Consider the following 16,482-nt stretch of genomic DNA (forward strand, 5'->3'; position numbering starts at 1 on the left):
CACCGCCTCGACCTCCCAAAGTGCTGGGATTACAGGCATGAGCCACCCACAAGGTAGCTTTCATGCAATTAGCATTAATGCTTCTAGTTTCCACTATATAATTTGCACCTATAAAATTATTTCCAAGTGCAAATATGCATGTATGTGCACAAACACACATCACCTTACTTTCTCCATCTGGATATGTTTTGCTCTAACAGTAAATAAAGTGACTCAAAAAAGTAGATATTGTGTTTTAAAAATACATAACATTAAAAAAATTCTAATATTTTTAAACATAAGCAAGTAATCAGGGGAAAAAGTATTGGTCTTAAAAAAGCTAAGAAAAATAGGTTTTTCTTCTTGAAGTATAATTTGGTAAAATGATCAAACATGATTTCATTACTTTGGAAGTTACAGTTCTGTAACATACATGGAAAATATTCTTATTCTTCTCTCAAAGTCCAATTCATACAAGCTTTATAATTTTCTTAAGGTTTATATAAGTTCATTTTTAATGGCAGTTCATTTAAATATGCAACTATACTTGTAAATGTACTTATAAACAAAGGTATCAGATTAGTTTCATTCTTCTGGGTTGGTATCTTGTATCAAGCACAAATTTATAGTTTTATTCTTAATTTTAATGGCATTAATCATTCCTGTATTCACTTTTATTCCAGGTACTAGGCTAGGGAATTCAGACACAAAGATGAGTAAGAGAATCCTTGTGCTGCTGAACGTTCTGCAAGAACTGGGTCATAAGCAATTTATTACTCCATAATACAAAAGAATATCTCAAATATAATAATTTAGCATATCTATTAATTATAATTAATACTAAATATTCTATATATTTAATTAATTTTGGTTTCTGGAACCTGACTTTACCATCACAGATAATCCATACATAACTGAAAACTTTAACCATGGCTTACATCCTTTCTTCTAGCCAAAATTTGGACTCCCTAGCAGAAGTAGTATAATTAAATGTGCTTTATCTTCCTGCCTAGCCACTGAAGCAGGTGTTAAATATACTGTCAAATTATTTTAAATAGCATTACCTATAAAAACAACAGATTTAAAACACACTGAATCAATAATTCAGCAATATATTATTCACTCTCCTGCTTGTTATGAAGACAGGATCTGTGCCAGTACAGTTCAATATATGAATATCTAGCAAAATGTGTCTCACATAGATATTCTATAAATGTTTGTTAAATAAGTCATCCAGGCAGGGGCTATATAAAATAACTCTGATACAAAATGAGTTCCAGGCACATTACAAATACAAGATTTTTTTCCTTAACAGACTAAAATGAACAGGCTATAATCAATGATCACTTAAATTGATAAACTTTTCCTCCAGTAAAAAAGTAATTATGCTTACATATTTATCTATAATTTTGGAAGTCATCCGTTCACATTACTTAAAATTGAAATTGGAATAATATCTTTAATTCTTATGCTCTATCTTATTCCATTTCTCTTTTCTATGCTATCACTATTACAGGGCAATTTGAGAAGCCTAAAATAAAATGTATTTCTATTACATATTTAATCTCCTAACACAAAAAAGAGACACTTGTAATTAGCTTTTCTAATAAGAGAACAGACTCATTAAAATTTTATCTGAATAAAAATCACAGTTATTACTTACCAAGGTCTTTGATTCTTGGTAGTACATTGCACGTAAAATGTTTATAAGAAGCTACTTTTCCTTCATGGGAAGAAATTCCCACATGAGATTCATAAATTCTTAGACTTCGTGCCTTCTTTGGTCTGGAATGCTTAAACTACAGAATATAAATTACATACAGAATTAAACCAGGAATTCAGGTATGATACTACCTGATTAAGTATATTTTTAAAAAGTGGTGAATATACTTAAACACTTGGAACTATTCTCACATATAAAAGGCACCGGCTACACTCACTAAATTTTATTTTAGGAAAAAGTCCTTACAGTCCTGTTAGTAGACCTATTTTAAAAGATAAATCATGTAATAACTTATGCCTTATCATTGAGTAAAGATTTTTTTTTTTGAGCTTAGGCCTCAGAGAAAATGTAAGATCCATGAAATACAGACGTAATTATCTAATGCAAAGTATATATCAACAAACTCCAATGATTTAAAGGACAGAAAGTGAGTTCAAACATACACAGAACACTTGTCAATAATATGGCGGTAAAAATTACCCTAGTTAATACATTCATGAGATGGTCTTCCCTATTCCATGTTTCTAAGGACAATTCAAACCCATGACACTGAGAAATCACTAAAGAGTCTCTGATAAATCAGAAATTGTAGTTTAAAAAAAAACAAAAAACACAGTATCCCTTACAGATTAGCATAAAGCAATTTAGTATTCTGTTTTCCTTAACCTCAAAAACAGACTACACAAAAACTAGCTTCTATATGTTATTGGCTACAGAAGACAGACTGATACACGCACAGTGTAAGAGGAATACTATGATGTGAAATACTCAACTGTCAGTGAGGAGAAGCATTGAACATTACTATAAAAGTTATAAAAGTAAAAATTAACTTTCCTAGAAGTATTGGAACAATAATTTATTTAAAGATTTGTTGTTCTCACTTCATATGAGTGTTCTGGATCCCAGTGTAGCCAATCATAATTCACATTAGCACCTTCACGAACCACATACTTCGCCCATGGTGAAATACGATACAAGGTCTCTCCGCTTTTACTAGTAATAACTACCTAAAAAGAGAATGAGATGTTATTGCTTTAAAATACGTCCAAAACTCTGATAATACATAATGGTTTAGGAGCACTGCTACAAGTAGGAGAGGATGAATGATCTTCAGAATCTAGACCACCATACGGATGTGTGACCTTCAGGAACATAATTCTATCAATGTTGGTTTTCTCATCTGCTGTTACTATATCATCCTTAAAGTAACCTCCAGCGTGAACGTTTTATGGCTTTCTGGCAGTTTCCACCACTGCAAACTAGCCATGAGAGTGCTTACTTAAACGAACAGTAGATACTAAAAAGACAAGAATATTATTTGGAAGCTTCTGTCAATAAATCAATCAATGAGAGAAAATCATCCTACTCCATTAAAAAAAGGAATTAGTGAGTTATATAACCATCTATTTTGTTTCCTTTCTATAGCAACTAATGAAAACATGTTCAGGAAGCTTAAGAAGAAGAACAGGTTTGATTAACACAAAGTGCACACACAGACACATACGAATATTTTCCACGCCTTCTCAACTTCTTTTACCTCCTATTTGCTGTATTCTTTACCATACAAAACCAAGCATTAGCTCCTTTAATCATCTGTTCACATATTTGCCAACAATACCACTACTGTTTTTGATAAAAAAAAATAAATAAATAAAATTTATTTTTTTACTGAATCTACTATTAAGACTTAGAACGAAATAAATGATTTTGAATTTATCCAGCCATATAAATGGAACTTCCAAATGATTGAAATGGTAGCTTTTTATTTATTTATTTATTATTTATTTATTTATTTTTGAGACATGGTCTCACTCTTGTCACCCAGGTGGAGTACAGTGGTGTGATCACAGCTCACTGCAGCCTCGACCTCACAGGCTCAGGTGATCCTCCCACTTCGGCCTATCGAGGAACTGGGACTACAGGCATGTGCCACCATGCTCAGCTAATTTTGCGGGGGCTGGGATATTTTTTGTAGAAATGGGGTTTCTCTGTGTTGTCCAGGCTGGTCTTGAACTCCTGGGCCCAAGTGATCCTCCTGTCTCAGCCTCCCAAAGTGCTGAGATCACAGGCATGAGCCAATGCACCAGGCCGAAATTGTAGCTTTTACACGAAGTTGTCTTTTTTTACTAAACTTTCTAAAAGGAGGTAGAATATCATTTTTAACATCCAGATTAAAAGCTATATGATGCCCTCATCATTGAGGGCGTACTCTTCAGTCTCCTCTAACAGACAAAAGCTTAAGTACTCACAATTCTTAGTAAGTATTTGTATAATGCTTTATAGTTTGTAAAGACTTTTACATTCTTATCTCACTTGATTCCAGAAAATCTTTGTGACCCAAATATTAAGTGAGATTATGTAAGCTGCCAAAAGTCCCAAAATAACCAAGTGGCAGGGCCAAAAGCTCAACACAGAGCTTCTAATATTCACTTTTCTTCTCTGAACAGGCTTCCACAGCACTTCCTTCAGATGCCAAAAAATAATAAATTATGGCTTACAATGGAGAGGCTGGGTAAGTGGTGAAAGGAATATCTAACTTACATGAATACAATTATTTCTCCTCCATTATGCCTCCCACCTATTAAAGCTAATCATCACCAAGTGTTGCTATTATTCAAGCGATTATCACAAAACATGAAGCAATAAGACCAACCTACTTCTAGATTATTTTAACCTAAAAAAAAAAAAAGTCCCTTAACCTACATGAATCTGTAGTATAATGTACTACAGTAATATGTTTGAGAAAGCGCCTTCTGCTCACTCATCAACCTAGAACAATGTATGAGGAAACAAAATACTATCAATCAGTTTTCAGTGACTATCACTTTGGCTAATCTATCCATCTATGCTTTCTCTGTTTTGTAAATGGCTTGTAAAAGGCAGATCATAAACTTAATAATCGTTTCTGAAGGTGTCTCTAGGCAGAGAAAATACTTGCAATTTTAAGACATTAAAATTTTTACTACAAGCTGAATTTAACTCCCACATCCTTTGGAACACTAATTCCTTCATCTTGCTGTACACAGAAATGTCTCCAGAGGCTAGTGAATGATGGGTGTTGAATGTTGAAAGGAACAGTCCCTGCATGGTTCTCGGAAGCTCTTACATCTTTTGCTGGGTACACCAAGATGGCAAGGCCCTGACCATTGTTAATGGCAGCCATTTCTTAGGGCTGTCCTTCTAGCGAGCAACCTTCAAGGATAACATAATGACACCCTTGAAGGCATAGAGCTGCTACAAAAGAAGGGATTCTCCAGGCTCAATATTATCTAGCTATGTTGTGAGCAGCACAATATTATCTAGCCAATGTGTGAGCAGCAGTCATCTGGGTCATATAGTGTCACCCCTACGGGGTTTGGAGGACAAGGGGAGCCAATGAAAATATGATGTCTACTGTGCCGTGAGTAATAAAATAATTTATTTCTGTTCTAGGAGTCCTGGGCCAGAATCGATGGTATGATTACAGGTTAACTTCTAATTTTGTAGGCAGGGTAAAATCAAATCACTGACCTGACAAAGGAGTATTTGCTCATTCAGTGAATAACTTCAATATTTTGTTTCCAAAAGTTCTGTCTTCTCCTACTCTAAGAGTCATTTCTACTAGGGTTGCTTGTTGGAGGGGAGCATTTTAATTTTCCCATTTTATCCTTCTCTCTTATGAATGGAATTGCACCCAAATGTTAAGTAGAGCAAAACTTTCTACCAGATCCGGAACATTGACCTGTGATTGTTACATAATAAATATCTCTACTCTTTAGGCCTCTGAATTTTGCAAGCATTTTTTTTTTTTTACAGTAACTTAGGTTTTCCTTACTAGTACACCTGTCTATAGTAGCCATCTCACCTTGCTTTTCACTTTCTGTTCCTAAATTGTTGTAATCTCCATAACTAAACAAGAGTATCATAATAAGTAAATTTAATTTGAGAGACAATGCAGAGAGTAAAGATTACACCCTTTATGCACTAAACTTTGCTCACAAAATTCTTTAGGTGAGGGGGAGGGTGCATCCTGCATCTGTGTTATGCTCCAATGAGTTCGAATTCCAGTCGGAAAAATTTTTAGAGAAAACTTTAAGTCATTTAACTCACAACCTCAAAATGTCAGCATGCTACGGAGCAAATTGAAAGAAAGAGTTGGCTTGATTGATCTTTCAACAACAAGTCTAGTAGCTAATGTTTAAAAGAGTTCACTTGATACTGTCAAATGGGAGGTCTGGTACACCGCTAGTGTGAGCATAAAGCAGTATAAAATTTCTGAACAGCAATTTGACAATCTGCATCAAAAGCTCAGAAAAATTAATTCCAGGTCAGTTACAGTGGCTTACACCTACAATCCCAGAACTTTGGGAGGCTAAGATGGGAGGATCACTTGAGGACAGGAATTTGAGACCAGCCTGGGCAACATAAGGAGACCTGGTCTCTACAAAATATTCATGAAAAATAAAATAAAATTAAATTAATTTAAATTAAACTGGCATGATGATGCATGCATACAGTCCTAGTTAATTAGGAGGGTGAGATGAGAGGATCACTTGAGCCAAAGAGTTCAAGGGTACAGTGAACTATGATCACGGCACTGCACTCCAGCCTGGATAACAGAGAAAGATCCTGTCTATAAATAAATAAATAAATAAATAAATAAATAAATAAATAAATAAATAAAGTTAAAAGAAAAAAGTAACTTCAATGAATCAGCAATACTAATTATAAAAGCTTGCCCCACGGAAACAATCAGAGATGTGCCCAAAAAAACTATGTCCTTGTCTATTAGTCTTAGTGCACTTCTATTAGCAAAGACAGAGTGACTGAATAATGTATAGTTGTTAAAAAATATATACTATTTAAGCATATTAAAGACTGCAGAAGAAATCTTCTAAGCTATATGGAAGAATATATTGTATCTTTCTAATGTAAATGCACAAAAGCTCACAGTCTAAAGTATTTTAAAAGATATAAAAATATCAGTAAGGTTAAATATGGGTAAGGGGATTGTGAGTAGTTTTTATTTTCTAGCTATATGTTTTGATATTATCACTTCATTTACTGGTATAGATTCTAGATTCCAAAAATATCAGCGGCTTAGTAAGGATTACAGATATCTGAATCATGTAATCACACATACATCTGCAGAGTGTGCTCCTCCTTAGGGTGTACTTAAGTATATTAACACATTAAGAAATACAACCTAACAAAATATATCAAATTACTTGAAAGAAATATAATAATGAAAATAATACCATAATAATACCAAATAATACCATAATAATCTTTTTTAATGAGCCAAATTATTTATTTGACTTATAGGAGGTTATCATCAAAAGACATTACTGGATTACAAAAGTAATTTAATAAAAGAAACTTCTAACTCTGCAAAAGTCAAATTAACTTAGTGAATGGTTTAAAGTCAAATTTTATTTAGAACATGTCATTTAAAACTCAAATACACAATATAAAAAACAGTGAATGATGAAGACAAAAAAGTGTGTGTGTGTGTGTGTGTGTGTGTGTGTGTGTGTATTCATTCATGCTTGGAATATATTTTAAAATGCTTCTTGCAAAAAACAAATTTTCCATGTACTGGAAAATTACTGAGATAATATGTTCCTTAGGTGGCCACCAATTTTATATAAAAACATCAGATGTGTTCAGCTGGTTAGAAGTAAGTGTTAGCATACTCTGAACGATGGTAATGAATGTAGCTTTAGGTTTCATGAAGGAAAGTGTAGCAGGCTAACAGAAAAGGCACAGTTACTGAATCACATGATTCAAATTGCCCCAATTATACTACAAACATCTCCTAATGTTGTGAGGAGAAGCTTTTCTTTAAAAAATTTTTGCTTAAAGCAGAGTGAAAATATATATATATTAATCAAGATAACTATCTGATAGGCTACAGGTCAAAGTGAATTATCAAACAAGTGATTTCTAATTTATAGAAAAATACTACTTCCACTTTTTTATTTGACTTTTAAAATTTCAGCTTTATTGAGTTATAATAAACAAAAATCGTATATATTCAAGGTGTAAAACAATGTTTTGATATATGTACACATAAACCCAACATATTTTAACAACATGTATGTTTCCACCAATCAGATGAGATGATGGCCACAGAGTGCAGGCCCCCTCATTTCCCAGCTGTTAATCCTTTAGCAGCTGAGTTGTCTTGAGTTCTGGAAGTTCTGTAGGAAACATGAGGGTGGTAGGAGTAGTACTAACAAAGTCCCTGAGCAGTACCTATATATCAAATATTAAAATATTTTTATTTTAATAAGTATAGCCATACCAGTGTACAATGCTAATTATCAGTATTCTGTGTGCATATATATGTATATGTGTATTTACAATGAGACTGAAACACACACACACACACACACACAGACAGAAACAGGAATATACAGGCATACATACATATTATAATTAATTTTTTTTTTTTTTGAGATGAAGTCTCGCTCTGCCACCCAGGCTGGACTGCAATGGCACAATCCCGGTTCACTGTAACCTCCACCTCCCGGGTTCAAGTGATTATCTTGCTGTAGCTGGCATTTATAGCCATATGCCACCAGGTTTGGCTAATTGTTATTCTTAGTAGAGAAAGGGTTTCACCATGTTGGCCAGGCTTATCTTGAACAACTGACCTCAGGTGATCTGCTCACTTCAGCCTTCAAAAGTACTGGGATTGCAGGCACGAGCAATTGCGCCCAGCCTATAATTACTTTTTAAGTAATTTATAGAAGAGGGTGGAAGGAACATAAAAAAGAAAAAAGTAGTTAAAAATGTGTAATTAAGTAGAAAAGTGATATTCCAGAGGAAAATCTAACAATTCTACCAATGACCTGAATCCCAAAGAAATAAATGTGTGGGGGTTTTTTGTTTTTTTGTTTTTGTTTTTTGAGATGGAGTTTCACTCTTGTCACCCAGGCCAGAGTGCAATGGTGCCATCTTGGCTCACTGCAACCTCTGCCTCACGGGTTCAAGCAATTCTCCTGCCTCAGCCTCCTGAGTAGCTGGAATTACAGGCACCCGCCACCATGGCCAGATAATTTTTAGTAGAGACAGGGTTTCACCATGTTGGCCAGGCTGGTGTTGAACTCCTGACCTCAGGTGATCCACCCGCCTCGACCTCCCAAAGTGCTGGGATTACAGGGATGAGCCACCGCACCTGGCCAAATGTGTGCTTTATTAAAAATATATATCACGGCCGGGCGCGGTGGCTCAAGCCTGTAATCCCAGCACTTTGGGAGGCCGAGACGGGCGGATCACGAGGTCAGGAGATCGAGACCATCCTGACTAACACAGTGAAACCCCGTCTCTACTAAAAATACAAAAAAAAAAACTAGCCGGGCGAGGTGGCGGGCGCCTGTAGTCCCAGCTACTCGGGAGGCTGAGGCGGGAGAATGGCGCAAACCCGGGAGGCGGAGCTTGCAGTGAGCTGAGATCCGGCCACTGCACTCCAGTCCGGGCGACAGAGCGAGACTTCGCCTCAAAAAAAAAAAAAAAAAAAAAAAAAAATATATATATATATATATATATCACAAATATAAACATTATTTTTAAATGCATAGAATTTGTAATCACTAAAACTTTAAAATAACTTAATATAATTTAAAGTAAAGCTCATGAATTTCATTGTAACCGAATTAATCTTTTACTACTTATCCTTGTTTTGTTTTGTTTAAAACAGGACCTATTTGTATAAATTCTATTCACAGTTCTGCTTGTTATTTCTGCTGAGCCAATTTAACATTCATTAAGCTTCTGTGAAGGCTATATGGGAAAGAATCTCTTTGCCATTGTGCGAGGCTGAAAACGGCCTCCCAAAAGATATCCACATCCTACGCCATGAATCTGTGAATGCTACCTTCTGTGACAAAAGAAGGTCTTCGCAGATGCGATTAAAGTACGTATCTGGAAATGGAGAGATTCTTACTCCATTTCCAGATTCTGCAGGGGAGCAATCACATAAGGAGATTTTACATATAGAAGAGGAGAAGACAATGTGGCCCGAGAGGGAGAGAGTGGAGTGACGAGGATACTAGCAAAGGAATGCCAGCCACTACCAGAAGCTGAAAATGTCATGGAACAGATTCTCCCCGAGAACCTCCAGAGGGACAATGGCCCTGCCAACAACTTGATTTCAGCCTGGTGATACTGATTTTTAACATCTGGACTTCAAAGTTATGACAGAACACATTTACATTATTTAAAGCCAACATATTTATGCAGTAGCCTTAGGAAACTAATACACCCAATAAGGGAAAAATTGGAAACAATAATTTTTCTATGAATAAAATGGAAATATACTTAACCGTAGTTGAAATTTGTCAGTATTGGAAAGAGTTAAAAGATATAAGTTATCTTCATGAATAGTCTAAATAATACATTTGTCTTGTGTTCATTTCCTACTCCCAAAAAGTAGACAAATACGTACTAATACATTACAGTGACCTTCACTAAACAAGGTAAGTCTCCTTGACGATTCCCAGGTAAAGCAAACTCCTTCAAACTAAACATTGCTGAGTTCCAGACTTGATAAAAGAGCCTTTAAAAAAAAAAAAAAAAAAAAAATGTGAATTTGTGGTCAGGTGTGTGGCTCACGCTTGTAATCAAAGCAATTTGGGAGGTCAAGGCAGGTGGATCAGCTGAGGTCAGGAGTTCAAGACCAGCTGATCCATATGGAGAAATCCCATCTCTACTAAAAACACAAAAATTAGCCAGGCGTGGTAGCAGGCACCTGTAGTTACAGCTACTTGGGAGGCTGAAACAGGAGAATTGCTTGAACCTGGCAGGCAGAGGGTCCAGTGAGCCAAGATCACGCCACTGCACTCCATCCTGGGCAACAGAATGAGATTCCATCTCAAAAAAAAAAAAAAAAGTAAATTTGTAATACACAGTTTTTATACCTAACCTTATTCCAACGTAAGTACTTTCAAAGATTAGACAAAAACAATCACTGCATACATGATGTAAATGAAGGCTCTAAATTTACCATATGGAAAAGCAAAGGGAATATTTTTTTCTACCCAATCCCTGACATATTTGCTTCATTAAACAGAGATGAAACTATTTAAGTAAACAGATAATCAGTGAACAAAAAAATATACTTATTGAAAAAATTGCATTCTGAATTTCCTAATTAGGAAGATGAAAATCGGAAACACTCTTCATAGTAACTGCTAGTTCATTGTGAACTTTGAGTTTATATTTCTATTAATGGAGAATTAAAGACATCACTAAAATTATCAAGGTAGTTTTCTAATAAATAATAGACCTTGATATATAAAGGACCAATTCCTGGGTGAATTTTTCTAAAATCATATTAGTTGATTGGTAAGATTATATAAATGAGGGTAATATTTAGGCTATAAATGACATTATATATTATTTACAATGACATTATATATAAATAACATTATATATTAAGCCTGCTATGGGTACCAAAAAAAATAACTGTTTTCTTGAAATTATTTTAATTTTCCATTAATTTTATCTGGATACTAAACTTCATATATTTTAGAAATCTCTTTCTTTGCCTCATAATTTAGTTCATAGTTTTCAATTAGTCAAATAAACTTATACAAGACATATGCATATAAAATCATCCTTGTGAGGCTCTTTACATCTACAACGTTCAGGAATTGAGAGAGGTGGATAGAGATGAAATGATTAGATTAAGCCCCTGAGCTCTTATGTTATGCAAGACTGGACACTACCCAGGAGAAAAGAAGATATCCTTGCTAGTAGCTTAACTAAAAAAGGATCGAAATTAGTTGAACTTCTAAAGCAATAACCTATAGATAAAATTTCATTAGCTCCCATTGTTTTAGATTTCTTATTTTAAAACATGCCATCACAATGTATTATTTTTCTTCAATAAAAAACAAGAAACCTTTCCAAGGCTGAATCCATAGCAACAGCTTGAATAGGATAGTTAAAGGATTTCTCTAACAAAAATAAAAACTTACTAATCATAATTTTAAAACTTCATTAAAGGAAAAGACTGAGCATATTAGCTATGAAAAAGAAATCTGTAACGTGATACAAATGAGTGTCAGATCAATTTATACGAAACTTTGGGATAGCAGACACCAATGCACAGAACAAAAACAGACTATTTTTGAGGTATAATACGATAGCTTCTTTGTCCCTGACAACACCAATTAAAGAATTAAAAATATATTACAAACTCATTTCTGTAATACTTACACATGGGAAAGTAGAAACTGCAGAATATTGTGAAAGTAAATAAAGATCAGTAGTCACTTCTAAAAGCAGGCCCTGACTTAGAACGATTTAGAGAGACAGAAGTTTCTGCACCTATAAAAAGGAGTATTATCCCCCAAGGTTTATATCCTAGTTCCCCTATCTTCTAGCCTAGTTAAGGAGTATTACAATTGTAATATGTTTTTCTTTCTCTGCTTTTCTACTGAGACAAATCTTTAAAGAAATAAAGAAACAACTAAGTAGGACTGATAAAGTGCTTGCTTCATTTCAAGTACATTACCTGAACAAAAACCTTACAAAGTGAGGTCGCTACAAAAAGACAAAGTCCAAAGGGATTATTCGAGATTTAGGAAGCAGGCATTGAAAACGATATCCCTGAACAAGTGAGAATAACCACTCCTAAGTGAAAAGAAAAGGAACAATGCTGAGATGTTATAATCATGTAAAGATTGATTAGGTGTCTCAGACTAGAAAACGAATGAATTACACATGATACAAAAATATGGGATTTAAACATCCAAGATATTGAAAGATCAATATCGTAATAAAAGAAAAAAGCTATGAAAAGGGGAAAAAATCAGTGAGTTTTCATTACTGAAAAAGTGTGCTTCAAAGAGACTCATCCGTGTGCAGTGAAGGCTAGAATTCTATTAAGTAAACAGAGTTATAATTTGGTATAAAGCCAATAAAAAAAATCTAAGAAGTATTTTCAGAAGTGATAGGATAGGGGAAGCACTATTGTAGGATGAGTTTAAGTTCTTTTAAAACTATTTTATTAAGCATAATTACAAACGTCTATCTGGTGATAAATTCAATCATTTGAAGAAAAGAATATGATTCCCAAGCAATCATTCTTTTTTATTTATTTTTTTATTTTTTTGAGATAGTCTCAGTCTGTCACCCAGGCTGGAGTGCAGGGGTGTGATCTCGGCTCACTGCAACTTCCGCCTCCCAGGTTCAAGGGATTCTTCTGCCTCAGCCTCCCAAGTAGCTGGGACTACAGGTGCATGTCACCACACCCAGCTAATTTTGTGTGTGTGTGTGTGTGTGTGTTTTTAGTAGAGATGCGGTTTCACCATATTGGCAGGTTGGTCTCGAACTCCTGACCTCGTAATCTGCCCGCCTCGGCCTCCCAAAATGCTGGATTACAGGCATGAGCCACCGTGCCCACCCCTAAGCAATCATTCTAAGTGCCACTGCAATTAAGTAAAATATACAGCATGGAGGAAAAAAAAGAAATAACCCCTAAAAGAAATCTAGGGAAATTCCAAAGATTACACACAGAACACATAATTCTAAAAACTATAGGATCTTTTAAGAAAACATACAATTACGTATTTAATAAACATTAAGACTATTACATCCAAGAATATAGTTAATGACTATTAAATAAACAGTTAAGGATGAGATGAATTCCTCTTGAATCTTTAAATATTCTTTACAAATTAAGGTCTCACAGGTTGGAACACTATCATTCTTTTCTCTCCTTTCTTCTACAAAATATCTGTCTTTTGCAAGTATAGATATTAGAGGAAAAAGAACTGGAAATATGTATGTACAATGATGAAAGTAAATACAACCATACGGAAATAAGAAAGTGATGAAATAGTTTGTATAATGGGAAAGAGATAATGACTACCAGCAGCACTAGATATGCATTTGGATAATTTCTTGTCCATTGATTTTCTTTTTAATAGCATTCCAGTAGGTTATAAAAGATGGTCAAGAATTGGAGTGACCTTTCGATAAAGGACTCAGGCACTAGAGGTGGAAACAGTGATGATGGGAAGAAACAGTGGTAAATAATAGGGTTCTACACAATAAACCTTTTTACTTTCATCCTTCCTTGTTCAGGTATATCTAAATCTTGAAACATAAATGTCCCTATCTTGTGTAGATAAAGCAAAGGCACAAGGCAGCAAACTTGAGCTTGATCTCTAAGTGTGATAACCTCTCTGGAAAAGTAGAGAAAACTACTGAATAAACTAGTGAATATAATTCAGTCAATAAAGCACAGGCCTGGGAATTACTCACCTGACCAAAGAGTGAGGCATGGGGAATATTCATAAGATGAGACGCAGTGACCTATGGCTGACTGTTTAAAAAAAATTGTATGTTCATGAGAAGATATAACTTTCCATTTGAGTACTAGTCATGTGGGGAAATGTAATGCTACTAACATATTAGGATGGATAAAGATGAACTTACTGAAGTGTAAAACACACACACACACACACGAAACCACACACTTTAAATTGAAGAAAGTTAAACATTAATTTTGACATTTAACATAAACTTAACTGTGGTATTCAATAAAAGAACCCAGCTTAAATGTAAATGTTTAAATCATGAATGAGATTGAATAGTGTGCACTTTGTCAGGAGAAAATGGTTATTTCCTGTAGGTATACCTTTATTCATTATTGTTTGAAGGCATACTTGGCCAAGGTGCAAATACTTTTATTAAATATAACCAAAAATAATGCCCAACTAAACAGTCACAAACTGTAATTTTCTTCCTTTTTCTGGCACGGCAATAAAAGATCACATACTAAACAAAAGCTCTCTTGAAAAAAAATTGGATGCTTACATAATTTAGAAGAAAAAAGCATGAAACACTTTTAAAAAAAAAGTATTCTTAAAGAAAAATGTGAGAAAGTGCTCAATTTTCCAGACTTTATAATCATATTTAAAATATACTATGCACACATTGAAGGAAGAAAGAAAAAAAGTTGATAAAATACAACATATTTCACAGTACATAGATACAAGGAAAATAAGTTTGCTAATACATTTAAAGTATCCATGGAATCAATGTTTACATTAAGGGATCAATCAGGAAACAGAACTTTATGGACAGTGTAATTTTTTAGATAATCGTGATTCATTTGTACAAGCATTAAATAAAATAGAGAAAACGAATGCTTTTTATAATTACTTTTCTAAAATGTATCCCATAACCACCTGTGGCATTAAACACTTGTTAAGATTGATTTGTATGCTCTGACATGCCTGGAATACAAACATTTCCCCCTTAATTCAGTAAGAAAATATTAGGCTTTTACATGTATCTTTGACAGCAGTTTTCAACCTGAAAAGCAGTAGTAACTCCTGAGGAAGACCTGAAAGATGCCTGAGCCTGATTTCTAACCACTGCCACCATCCTACCAGTTGCTCTTGATTCAGATTCTGGGATCTGCAGTCTAGGGCTTCAGGAGATAAAAGCTAGACCTGAGAAGGTAAAAGACAGTAGCTGCAAGTACCAGTGTTCCAGTAATAAAATGATAGATCTGTATTTAAAAAAATAATAATAAATTATCATAGAGGTTTGAAAACATCAGGTTACAGGGAATATATTTCCTAAAACCCTGGTAATAATACTTTTGCAAATCATAAATATTTTGCAATAAAATTTGTCTCAATCTCTGCTTTGCATTTTAAATGTATTTCTTATGTTTTAACAAAAATTTACAATTATATTTAATCCTTCATTGCCTAATCTTCCTACTAATTTACTTATTGTATTACTTTTATTTATTTATTTTTTAGACGAAGTTTCACTTATTGCCCAGGCTGGAGTGCAATGGCACGATCTCAGCTCACCACAACCTCCACCTCCCGGGTTCACGCGATTCTCCTGCCTCAGCCTCCTGAGTAGCTGGGATTACAGGCATGCCCCACCACACCGGGCTAATTTTTGTATTTTTATAGAGACAGGATTTCTCTATGTTGGTCAGGCTGATCTCGAACTCCCCACCTCAGGTGATCCACCTGCCTCAGCTTCTCAAAGTGCTGGGATTAGACGTGTGAGCCACTGCACCCGGCCCTTCCTACTAATTTATTATTCTCAAAAAATAAAATGTAAATATCTTTATCAATTTAAGTTAATCACATTTAAATCACTGAAGGCTTCCATGCTGGCTCAGAATTTATCCATTTGTGGTCCTGAGCATCCCTATGATTGTCCTTAAACTCACATCATTTACTTATGAGAAAGTTTCCACTATACTTGGGAATGCCATCAGAAAAGAGCCTGGTAAATTTACTCAAGCTTCTGATCTTACCCTGTTGTTCTAACCCATTAACTTGTTTTTTTTAATTTTGCGATTTTCATACTATGCATCACATCAATCATTTTGCCAAACATTAACAGTTTTGTAAAAAAAAAAAAAAAAAAAAAAAAGTTATCAATGTTCAATGTTTCTTTAAATGCCATTATTAAAACTTGATACTTTTCTTCTCAATACATAATTTTTATTTTAAAACTGTAGCAGATACTGGCTCTTTAGTCAGTCAGAATGCCTTTCTGCATTCTTTCTTTGTATTAGAGAGTATGGAAAGCTTAAAACCACACTTTTCTCACTCCCTTGCAGCTAGATTTCAGTACGATTAATGAACTCATATAAGAAATGGAAGGAAGAAGCAAGTACATGAGGTAGATCATACAGGGATCAATCGTTTATGCCTGAGAATGCAGTGATGCTGAATCTAATAAAATCCCATTATCTACATAGTCACAAAGAGTGGAAAACTCAAAGATAACTATGGAGCTGATAA

General features: G+C 34.5%; 1 protein-coding gene across 1 annotated transcript in view; it reads right to left on the reverse strand.

Annotated features, from left to right (window-relative positions):
• The window catches only part of GBE1 (1,4-alpha-glucan branching enzyme 1), a 274,655-nt gene that overhangs the window by 158,366 nt on the left and 99,807 nt on the right, over nt 1–16,482 (reverse strand). Inside the window, 2 exon segments of the mRNA XM_010356067.2 lie at nt 1,643–1,778; nt 2,584–2,709. Coding sequence (XP_010354369.2) covers nt 1,643–1,778; nt 2,584–2,709 — 262 coding nt within the window.

The sequence above is a fragment of the Rhinopithecus roxellana genome, chromosome 1, assembly GCF_007565055.1.
Source record: "Rhinopithecus roxellana isolate Shanxi Qingling chromosome 1, ASM756505v1, whole genome shotgun sequence".
NCBI lineage: Eukaryota > Metazoa > Chordata > Mammalia > Primates > Cercopithecidae > Rhinopithecus > Rhinopithecus roxellana.